This window comes from Numida meleagris, chromosome 9, assembly GCF_002078875.1.
Source record: "Numida meleagris isolate 19003 breed g44 Domestic line chromosome 9, NumMel1.0, whole genome shotgun sequence".
NCBI classification, from domain to species: Eukaryota; Metazoa; Chordata; class Aves; order Galliformes; family Numididae; genus Numida; species Numida meleagris.
This window is the reverse complement of record NC_034417.1, coordinates 6,936,759-6,948,992: the sequence shown is the minus strand read 5'-3', so window position 1 is coordinate 6,948,992 and position 12,234 is coordinate 6,936,759. Positions and strand designations below refer to the sequence as shown.

Sequence of the window (12,234 nt, the reverse complement as noted above, 5' to 3'; positions counted from 1 at the left end):
ATGACTATCTTCTGATTAATGTATGCAAGCCCTTCCCTTACCTGAGTGATGTAGAGGAGAGAGATGTTTGCATGCGTTTGTAATCCCTTGCATTAGGAGGATAGCTGTCTCTTAGTGTATGTTGCAGAGGGTTGTAAAGCTGCTTTTTGAAAGTATTCCTCTTCTGAGCTCTTTGAAGGCAATTCAGAGGTACTGAACCGAGTAGCAGTCAGCTGTTACATGGTAGTATACTGGCCTGTAGCTCTTGGAAGTTTTGTCCCCCTGTTGTGAGATGCCTTTGCACTTCTAGTATTTCCACTTCTTTTGGGAGTTCTAATTTATTTGCGTAGCCTCAGCAAGAGGTTGGTATAATCACTTTTTTGGGGATAACCACTCTTGTTGTCTTTAGATTAAAAGTTTTTCTACCATAGTTTTTATTGCACTGTGAATAATGGTAGCTTGTATGTTTTGAATAATCATGCTCTTTGACTTTTTTCATTGTTTTGATTTTGTTATAACATGTCTTAGCAAAAAAAAAAAAAGGAGCTAATTAGTTTTTCATCTGTTTAGATTGCTGTCTCCAAAAAGAATCAAATAATATTTTCCATTAGGCATTTTCTTGCTGGGTTAGTTTGCTTGTTTGTTTTTCTTAATACACATAATAACTTAAAAATTGGCATCAGCTGAGATTTTTTTGTAAAATCTGTGTTGTGGATGCTTTGAGTATCTTCAAACATTCATATTGTGATAAGAGCTCTGAGTATACGTTTTGACCCGATTTAACATGAAATCAAGTTTTAGTTAAGCATGTAGCTTATCCTCCCTTGCGTTTACATAACTCATGTATGTATCTACTTGAAGGTAGAGTTCAACTGTTCCAAGTACCACAGCTAGATTTAGATGATACTGCAGCATCAGCGAGCAGATTATACGCTCTGTTTATGTAAAATACTCAGGTATACATTGAAGCCCAAAATACTGTATGCCCATTCTATTCTTTCTACATCTTCCCTACTGGTAGTACATTTAGTCTGCAAAGAAGTCAAGAAAAAAATAGTAATAGCAGGTTTTGAAATAGTATTTTATACCTCTTAATCTCAGGTACTTTACGAGAAAGGAAGCTGTTAAATAGCAAAACAAGACAAGAGGGACACAGAAATACAGTAAGTGTTATCAAGTCTGTTGTACTTGTGTCCTTTTTGTCCTCTGTTTTTTTGGTTTTATTTTTTATTGTTGTTGGGGGAGGGAGGCTGGTGGTTCTTCTGCTGATTATTTGCTTTTCCTAATGAATTCTATAAGTAAGCAGATGATTCAGTGTAAAACCAAAGCTTAAATTAAATATCCATTATTTAGTGTGCAGGACATTTCTACAAATGCAGCTTAGTTTGTAAATTGATTTATGGGCAGCACTTTTTTTTTTTGCAAATCCCTATCATATTGAAATTACCATGGGAGTCTGTTTTCAAATTAGCTTCCTATATGGCCAAGGAAATGTCTTAGTTCATGTCATGTTGATACTTGTCTCACAAAAGTTCAGAGAGGTGTAATTGGCCATTTCACTTAGCTGTTTAAAATAAGATTCATCATTCACTAAGTTAAGTTCCTGGAAATGAATATAGAACTGGAGAATACACTGATTATTGGAAAATAGATTCTTTGTTCAGTCTTCTGTCCTTCTGCACTCTTCTTCAAAACTCTGCAATGTTTAAAATAAAAAAAGTTTGCTTCTCATATTCCATTCATTGACACTTCGTTTTCATGTGTTTCAACTGATATATGGGAAAAGCTAATGAATATTTTGATAGCTATATTACAGAGCATGTAATGTTTGATGACACTTGTGTAGTAGTTGTGAAACTGTCTTGTCTTTTCCCAGTAGCACCTGAAATCTAGGGTAGTGACAGCTATTTTTTCTTCTCCCCTTGCATAGCAAGTGACGAGAGTATTGGAGATCTTTTCTCTCTTTTTCTTTAAATATAAAATATATATCAAATAAAGCTATGTTTGTCTTAAGGATATTGTAGCAGAGAAGGCTTGCTTATAGTGAAAGGGTGTTAATGTAACTCCTTGATTCTGGGAAAATTGGGTAACCCCATCGGATTACTGTATGCATTTCCCATGGGTAAATCATGCCTGACCAACCCGATTAGCTTCTGTAATGAAATGACTGGCCTGATAGATGAGTGGGAGTAGCGGATATTGTCCTCCTGGACTTCAGGAAGGCCTTTGACACTGTCACTCGTAAGATCCTCTTAGAAAAGCTGCTGAAGTATGGGTTGGATGAAAAACCTGGTGCGGTGGTGGGACCCAGTGGGCAGTGGTGCAAAGTCTGGGTGGAGGCCAGCAATGAGTGGAATACCCTAGGGGTCATTTCTAGGTCGAGTCCTGTTTAACATCTCCATTAACAATTGGGATGATGCAGGGGAGTGCGCCCTTATTAATTGAGTTATAATGTATCAATGAACGAACCCACAACGTGAGTTAGGGTCAATAGTGTGGTTTTGTTTATCATAGGATGGATTAGGTTGGAAAGGACCTTAAAGATCATCTAGTCCCAAACCCCTGCTGTGAGCAGAGTTGCTACTCACTAGATCAGACTGCCTGGGGCCCCATCCAACCTGGCCTTGAATGCCTCTGGGATGGAGCATACACAGCTTCTCTGGGCAGAATGTTCCAGTGCCTCACTACTATCAGAGTAAACTTTTCTTTTTCTAACATCTAAGTTTTCCCTCTTTCAGTTTAAAGCCTTGTCCTATCGCTATCAGACTATATAAAGGAGTTGGCCCCCCTCCTGCTTACAAGCTCCTTTCACATACAGGAAGGGCCACAGTGGGGTTTCCTCAGAGCTTTCTCTTTTCCAAGCTAAACAAGCCCAACTCCCTCAACCTTTTTTCATGAGGGAGATGCTCCAGCTATCTGATTGTCCCTGTGGCCTTCCTCTGGACCCTCTCCAACAGCTCCCACATCCCTTCTTTGCTGGGGGCCCTGGGCCTGGATGCAGTACTTCAGATGGGGCCTCATAAGGGTAGAGTAGAGGGGGACAATCACCTCCCTCTACCTGTTGGCCTGTCCTCTTTTGATGCAGCCCAGAATACAGTCAGCCTTCTGGGCTGCAAGCACATACTGCTGAAACCTGTCCAGTTTTGGGATGCCCAAATCCTTCCTTACAGGTCTTCTCTTAATGAGTTCTTCTCTCAGTCTGTACACATATCTGGGGTTGCCCTGACCCAAGTGCAGCATCTTGCACTTGGCCTTGTTGAACCTCATGCCATTCACTTTGGGCTGACTTTTCAAGCCTGTCCAGATCCCTCTGGGTGGTGTCCCTCCCTTCTGTTGTGTCAACTGCACCACTCAGCTTGGTGTCATCTGTGGACAAGTCCTGGTGTGAGGGCAGTAGTTTTCTGCTTCTGAGCTATTTATCTAAGATAATTTTCATATATGTTGTATACTATTACATGCAATTTTGTAAATTGTCTCAGAGTTTCAGTTGGTTTTGCTGTACTAGCAACCATAATGATGGAAAACTTTGTTACAAACAATGCCTACATCACCTGGGGAGTCTTACCCAAGGAAGGTGAGAATTCAAAGTTTACGGCAGCTTATATTTTTTTCTATAGATGGAGTTCATTTACTGGAATGATTAGAGAACATCACTCTAATCTAGTGAAATGTCTGAAAAATGAATAAAATGTTAAAGTATTCAACCTTGAGAGTGCCTGCACTCTGCAGTTAAAATTGCAGCTCTAATTAGCAGTAGTCTTCCAGCTGCATTTCATGCCAGACATTATTAGTTTATGATACTTGTTGTTTTTGTTTGCAGACATATCTGATTGTCTTTCTGAACACACATGTACCGTGAGTCTGAAATTTGGGACAAGGCCTGTTGCAGAATGAGCAGTCACAATGCTACAAAATGCTGTAAGGGAACAGTTAGCTTCCATTAGACTTAACTGTGGCTGTGAAAGTGCAGAAAGAACAAGTTTTGTTGTATTTTGTGAAGGTTAGAGCTTGCTTGTATATTAGGTACGTAAGAAGTTGGAACAAACAACATGGTTTGGTAGGTAGCAATTTTCTAGTGGACTTTGGAAGCCCACCTTTGGTCCAAAGCATGATAACACCAACCTATTTGAGAGTGAGGTCAGAATATAAATCATTAAATAGTGCTTCCAAAGAGGGTGAAGAGCATTTGGCATAACCAGTTACTAGTTATGATCAAGTTGAGTACTCTTTTGGAGGCAAGTGCAATAGTCTTCAAAATTGCCATGCACTGGAATTTTTCCTTTATCAGAAAGAAAGGATGAAATGGAAACATGTTCTAGGTTGTTGTCTTTCACTTTTGCGCAGTATAAATTACTAAGTTGTCTTTCAAACACAGATTTGAAAGGGACTCTGGTAGTAGTTCACATACTCCACCCTGCTGTTATGTTGCCTTTGCCATGAGGGATCAGCTCAGATGTCAGCTGTGTGGTGTTTTTTCTGAAACTTAGCCATGCAGGTGGGATGTACCTCTTAGTAAATCACTGTCTTCTATTGCTGTAGCAAGCAGACCTTTTAAGGCTCCTAAACATGTTCTTCTTTAAGCAGTAAATATATGTTGTCAATTTGCACTATCATATTTGTTAAATACATTTTTAAGCCTCAGTTGTACTACTAAAAGCTTCCAGTAGCTTTTAGAAGCTTCTCAAGTTCTCATCTGTGATTGACTAAAGCTCTTTCCAGCGGAACGTTCTGCTGTTCATTATGTAAGTTAACAACACGAATGTAAAAGCAAGTAATGGTATCAGGAACGCAATTTAATTTGAAGTACAGCTTAAATGTGAAGAATGTTCTGAAATAACTCTAATTTAAATCATTGTACTTAGCGCTCTTCTGATTTGGCTTAATTTGCTTTTGTGAAGTGGAGAAGAAGTTTGTTAAATCAAAGCTGTGTGTGTTTGTGGTTATTTTGTATTCATGTAGTCTGAGTGAGTTATGTGTGGGAATCAACCCAGGGTTTCTAGTCCCAAACAAAAAAACTGCTGCTTGAGCCGATAATCCGGAACTCGTTGCTGAGTGACTGGTGGCCAGGATGGCAGCCAAGCCAAGAGCTCCACAGATGAGGGCTGAGAAGGGGTAGCACTTAGCACAAGTGTGAGCTCTGCTGTGTGTGACAAAGATGAGAATGCCTGATACAATTATTTTCAGTTAGGAAATGGATTAGAGTTTATGAGAGTAAAAAGCAATGAAGTGCTTGCATATGCATTAGTACATTTTTGTCCTCATGTGGTCAATGTTGCAATGTTTTCTATGGCTTTTTAGTATGGTGGAGAACCTCTTGGAGCATCTTTCTGATGATGACTGAGAGGTCTGATGACAGAGGGATAATCATTGCTTTCTCTGTAAATTATCCACCCAGTTCTCTAACTCCTCTGTTCTGGGGAGGAGCGAGGAGGCATATACAATGTTAACTTGGTGAGTGCTGGTAATGCTGTGTGTTAGGTGGGGTGTGTTGCTCAGTGTATAACCATGTGTGAAATGTGTCTGACTCTTGTTATATATTCAATGATGTTATTACTTTGTAAATAAAGATCTCCTGAAGATCTGTTTCTGGGGTTGATCTAGTCAGTGCATTTTGAATGCTGGAGATAGGGATTCTCTTTTCTCTCTCACTAACAATGTCCTTCCTAGTGGTGGTGTTTTTTTTAATTATGTAATTAAAATATAGTTGGAGCATTGTCTTGGTTGGGGAGTGGAGTGAGTTGGAAAGGTTTTAAAAAGACAACAAGAATGAGTGCAAGTCAAGACCCAAAGAGGAAAACAAGCAGTTAAAAGCTTTATTTTTCTAGGTCCTCTACATGGAAATGTTTTTGTTCCTTTATTTGGCAGATTTAATTTCTTCTTTGTTTCATTTCGACATAAAAATAAGCCGCATGTGGTGACCTTAGCTAGGAGCCACTGAGTTTGGGGGCAGCTGCCGCCTGATAGACGGGGCCAGGCCGCAGCTACCAGAAGATACCCTCGTGGTCATAACCGAGTTGTAAATGTCACTAAGATTGCTTCTGAGTGCCTATCACATGTGTATCACTGATTCTGAAGCAGATAAAGTCAGCCAAAGATTCATCTGGGAACTGGAACTCCCAGAAGATTACTTTTAAAGCAGAATAGCAGAAAGAGTTGTGACACGCATCCGTAAGCAGTTATAGTGGTTTGACAGTTATTTAGCCCTCAGTTACTGGCCCTTTGGTTGAACTGACAGCACGCCTGCAAAGATAGTGAGGCCTGTTTCAGCCCCATTAGTGTTGTCTTGAGTGTGAGCCTGCGGTCTGAAAAAATGATAAATGTTCAGTGATTGATTTTATAGTCCCAGGGGACCTGGTTTCTCGTAGCTGTGAGCCTGAGCAATTTTCCCATCCCTTAATTAGGCCTCAGCTTTGGATTTCTCTCTAGCTTTTAGCTTAAAGAGGCTTAAAGAAATGAGTGATCAGGAATTGTATGCTAAGGTTTACAAAATGGTCAAAACTTGGTTGCAAAGAAGATGTGATTTTGAGTGCCAAGTCTTATCATGTTTAGATACAGTGTGATTCTGTACACATCTGAGTGGTCTTGAATGGCAAGTACCTTATTCATACCTTGATACAGAAAAGCCGAAAATGATTTGTACAGTGTGAAAGAAAAATGTGATTGGTTTAATTAAATCTGTACATCCGTAGGCTCTGCGTTCTGTCTCTGCCTTTGGAGCAAGCTTTCGATAAGCTGGTGTTTCCAGATTGTGTAAGGGTTGTGCCAAGACTTGTAAGTTGGCTATCTAATACCAGAAAAGCGAAAAGGATGTTTCAGTTTGAATGCTTCTTTTAAAATGAAGTGGAAAAAAATGTTTCTTTAATCAATATTTGAAAGTAAACCTGTTGTCAGTGAGCTGTGCAGTTCAGTAATGCGATTGTGTCAAAATGCCTATTAATCTGTAACATTAATAATAGGTTGCAAAGGAACTGAAATTTCTTCTCATTTGTGCCAATGTTTTTTCCTAATGTCGGTGACTCTTTTTGACCTCCTTACTGAGGTGGTTGGTTAGTGCAGACAGCAACAAAAAAATTGGTTGTGACTTCTTCAGACCAATTCTACTCACAGTGATTAGTGATGTAACGCTAAGAGGATTCAGATATCAAAGTATCTGAGTATTACTCAATTTTTAGAAATACTATGAGGACACAAGTTGTTAAGAAATTGTGGATTTCTTTTTTGCTGGGGGAGTAAGGAAAGGGGTAAAAAAATAAAATGTGGGCAGAGAGTAATTTCTCTCTGTGAGATAGACCTCAAATCCAACTTTTGTGATGAATGACCAATTGCGACTCCACACATTTAATTAGAAAAGTGTCATTACACTCAATTAGCAGGGCTGCCAAATAATCTGTTTAATACTCTGGTCTTTTTTTCTCTAGGGTTTTGCAGACAGTCCTCATTACAGTGATCACTTGAATGACAGTCGATTAGGGCCCCATGAAGGATTGTCCCCGACACCTTTCATGAACTCAAATCTGATGGGTAAGTAGGTAATTCTTTACGAGTATCCCCTCAAAGCCTCTTTGGTCAGAAAGAGACATTTTTCATCTCCTTGTCTAGGCCTGACACATCAAGCATCTGGAAGTTGCTTTGTTACTCACAGCAACAATGACTTTCCTGTTGAAACATTTCTCTGTTGGGCAAATGCCTTATAAAGGCTGTTTTCTGTGACTTTTTAGAAGGAGCTCGAGTTGATACAGAAAGCTGATATGTTTAATTTTGATTTTTGCTTTTTTCTTGTAAAATCTAAGTGATTTCAAAACTGAAATGTTCTTAGCTTTTTTGAGAAGATACCTGTAGCAATTTTTAGTTTGTGCACTTAGAAAAGAAAAAAGAAAAAAAAAAAAACAGATTTCTAATATTTTAGATCCCTGAAACGCCAATTTACTTGAGGATTTTCTTTGGTTAATAATTTGAGGTTTTGTTTCTTGTTTTGATTTTCAAATACATTTGATTTTTGTTTTCTTAGAAATGTTGTCAATTCTAAGAAGTAGATGCAAACACCAGTTTTGTTAGGCAAAAACTGTTACTGCTTTCAGGCTTGTGAGCATCCAACATTTTTTGCTTTTGAAACTGAAAAAGCAAAAAAGTTCACAAAAAATAAGTGTATTGTATGACTGGCTTAGTTATTGAATGCTATTTTTCTTTTCCTGGACTTCACTGTTACCTGAAATTTATTTAATGTACTGGTGGTGTTGTCTAAAACTCTCATCCCAGCTTGGGACATAAAAATGTCATTTTCAAAATATGTACTGTTTGGGAAAATGTAGTCTTGGGACAGTCTTTTTCTTGTATCTTAAACACAGAGACATGTCTGAATGTTTATTCTAAATTTGTAAACTAGACATTGTTTCACTTGTATATTCTGCTTCTTGTAGACATGACCTATTTTGTGATCTCAGTATTGTCCTTTTAAGACATAGCCATGGTAATCTAAGTGGATTACCTAAATCCAAATCCTGGTGGTCTGCAATTTCTTTCGGAAATCTTTCTACTTTGTTCAATCTTTGTTTACTGGTTTAATTTTCTCTGAAATGGAGGCAAAGCAAAGCTACTGCCAAAACCAAAATCTCATTTAAACCTTCCTGTATGAACTGAAAAGATGTAATTTTAAAGTGACTGTCTCTGTAGTCTGTACACAGAGTTTGTATCAATTGATCAATGATACCTATATCTGAGGAGAATTAAGTTCAAATGTAGTTTCCCTTTTTTATTTTAATAAAGCAGGGTAGAGCTTCCTTTCCTGCCCTCATCGGCAACACTCTTTCAAGTGTTTTGTTTCTTTTTAAATAAAGGAGACTAAAATGACAAGTTACCTCAATTGCTGCTCTGGTATTTTGATCAGTAGCATGTGTGAGTCTCTAGGCTTTGTAGCTTATAATTGCTGTTTTACAAAAACGCATAGTGAAGTTTGATTTTTGTTTTGTGTTACCAAAACTAAGCTATTTGTTCATGTTTCTATTCTGAGTCATTTCTAAACCATATATGTCTTTAAATATGCAAAAAAAAAAACCCTGGAACTGTATATTCCTAGTTTTTTTATTGAAGAGATGACTGGGTGATTCCATTAAACATAATACAATTACATCATTACTGCAGATTTGCAGAGAAGCCTCCACTGAGATTGCTTTGTAGAGAGAATTGATCAGTTGTAGGATGTGTGTCTATCAGTTGTTTGCCTACAGCAGCTGTGAACTGAAATAGTTTTCTGATGCTTTATGACAAACAGTTCTTGAGGGTTTTGTTTTGTTGAAGTAATAGTACTTATTTCCTCCTACATACCGAAAGCTTTCTATATTTCTTTGCTGTATATATATCTCTAAGAAGCGTAACAGCCTAAAACTCTAAAAGGATAATTTCAAAGTACTTCAGTTGTGGTTTTTTGAACTAAAAAATGTTGATTTTACTCATGTTATATAGTATAAGATGCAGCTTGGTGTTATCATACCTCACATGATGAATTTTTGCAACACACCTTCAGTTAAAGCTGGAAGTTTGGGGAGAAAGAGTTTCCTATTTAATAGTTGCATCTAGTTTTTTTTCTACTATTGAAAAGAAAAGTAAACTTCTTAAAGTTATTCTTCTTAGACAAAAAAAAAAGTTATACACTTCCTATCAAGTTGTAGACTCGTTCACATTAACAAATGAAAACATCCATTTTGTTGGTTACTGCAGATAAGTGCATAGATTGGTTATTGTGCAGTATTGAGAGGCGGAAAGGAGCTGGAGTCTTAGGATGTAAACTTAACGAGCTGATGGGAAATAACTGACTGGGCTAATAGGAGTGATGGAGTGCAGGGGGTTCCATGCAGAAGGTCTAGGAGACATTCCTCCTCGACTTTTGCCATAACTGAAATGCATCTCTGAAATAGTTAAAAACTATATTTAAAAAAAAAACTCAACTAAAACCAACCTAGCAATAACATATTTCACCGTTGCTGTCAACACTTAAGAGCGCCATTAAAAGAAAGAATTGAGTGTCAAGGGGATGTTGTTATTTTGTGTATTATGTTCAGCCGTAAGCATATTTGCCTGAAGAGATAGCGGATTATAAAGTGCCACTGTCTTTCATGATGGAGCTCTCAAACATTTTAATGATCTTGTACATTGCAAAAGAGAGAAATTTTGTCTAACAAGAGTTGATAATGATTCAATAATGAACAATTTGCCACAGAAAGATGCATTTCCATATTCATTTAGATATTTTTTGAAGTGTTTTGCAGAGGAAGTAAAGCTATTATGTTGGATTGGTTAGTGTTATTTGTTAATGAATTCCAGAATTATCCTGTTGATTTGTGAGTATAAAAAAGGAAGGGCTGTTGCCTGCGTTTTATGTGAAACCACGGAATCTTCTTGGCAGCAGCACAGTCTGTTAGTATCCATAGCAATACATAGAAAATCAGGCTAAGATATATTGGTTGTATTGCAGCTCCATCTAGACTTGATAATCTTTGCATATTCAACATTTTCTGTTTTAATTACATTCTAGAAAACTATTCACAAAGATGCCAGATCATTCCCTCTGTAATTATGCTGCCTTTTAGTTCTCTATACTTGAAGTCAATTTTTGCTAGGACCCTTCAGGCATTTGGTACTGTCTCTTCTGTTGTGCTGTCCTGAACAGCTACTGAGCTGTTCTACTTCTGCTTACCAGGAAGAAAGGAAACTGATCATTATTGAGTATAACTTAAAAGGTTTTCTGGTTAGTTGTTCTTGAAAATTTGAAGTGGGCAACTTCGTTTGGGGTGTGCGTGCCTTTCTACAAGGGATAGGAGGAATACAAGCAACGTGCATTTATGCTGTGCTCTGTATTGCTTTTCTGTGTGCTAAACAGTTCTCCAGGCTTGTACATGATGAAAAGTCATTGAAAAATTAGTTAGTGGTGAGTGAAAAGGTGGCTGAATATAAGATGCTGAAATCGGTCCCTTACATTTGAAAGACAGAGCTCTTTTTCAAGTGTATTTCCTTGTTTTCGCATTATGTATTCTACTGTTTTTACAGTTTAATTTGGTTAAATTTTAAAGCCCAGGGTGTTCCTGGGCTAGCCATAGGGTTTGAAGATCTGTCAGCTGGGATAACTGGAAACAGCTGTAACCAGAAGCTGTAAACGTGAGAATGGCACAGAGAGCTTTAGATCATGCCTCTCTTACTGACCTTACCTACTCACTCACACTGGTGGATCCAGTTCTAGGAGTTGTAGTTTTAGTTCTTCAAATCATGTTTGTGTCCTAATGGCTGTGCTTCTCTTCCTAGCATTCTGCTTTATGCTTGCTATGGCCATGGTATTTTTGTTGAGCAGCTTGAAGAGTATGAATGACCTGACAAGGCAGGGAAATCAAGAGACATCAGGCAGTATTTATGAGGGAGTAGGAGCTTATTACTGGCTTATTATTAGACTATTATTAGCTTATTAGAGTTATAAGTGATTTTGATTTGATAATCAAAATAGAGTTTCTTATACTTATTTAGTACAGTGAATATAAGGCCTGATTCTTTTCCTGATTGAAATAAATGTGAATGAACAGAACAGAGTATTATGTAATAGAAGACAGAAGCCAGGTAATACTTTTTCAGTACATCTTTCCTTAATGTTGGTTGTACCTTGTTTTGTGTGAATCAGTCAGGTGGTTTGTCATCAGGCTTTACAAAACAGTTAGAACTTGTAACTATATATGTATAGATCACTTATTTTATTAATCCATTATTAATGTTTCTCTGTCTTCTATCAATGGAGTAGATGGTTGATAGATGGATTAAAAAAATGCCATGTGAAGGGCAGGAGGAGTGGAGAGGTGCTTGCTAGGGTGAGACTGGATTCCACCAAGGTTTCAAAGGCAGTCTTTTGGGTCGCTGTGAGACTAAAGACTCATTTAGGGGGTTAATTATATGAGCAATTAATATCTGGGTTTGGCAGTGTTCTCTTTTCAGCATTACTTCTCGCTTAATCAACTAGACTGCCTCATTCTGTAGGTTTATAAGAATGGCTGTGCTTCTATCCGTGCTTCTTTCAAATGAATGAAATTACTACATCTAATTTTTACTGTAAAATCTATTGTTTGATTCGTAAAATAAACACTCCAGTTTGCTGGGTGGAGTGACAAGTATTTTTAAACATGAACAGAGATAAGGTAAATAGCTGAAATCATTGTAAGCTCACCAGGACTGGTACTGTTCGGCATAGGTGATGTAAGTATCTTAAACCTTAATTTGGAAAGG

The 12,234-nt window shown here is 37.7% G+C and overlaps 1 protein-coding gene across 5 annotated transcripts in view; it reads left to right on the top strand.

Moving 5' to 3' along the window:
* Window positions 1-12,234, top strand: part of TCF12 (transcription factor 12) — a 157,941-nt gene that overhangs the window by 45,722 nt on the left and 99,985 nt on the right. For all 5 annotated transcript variants that reach the window (XM_021406842.1, XM_021406840.1, XM_021406844.1 and 2 more), the window contains exon 6: window positions 7,398-7,500. In XM_021406842.1, the coding sequence (XP_021262517.1) occupies window positions 7,398-7,500 (103 nt within the window). The remainder of the gene's footprint in view (window positions 1-7,397; window positions 7,501-12,234) is intronic.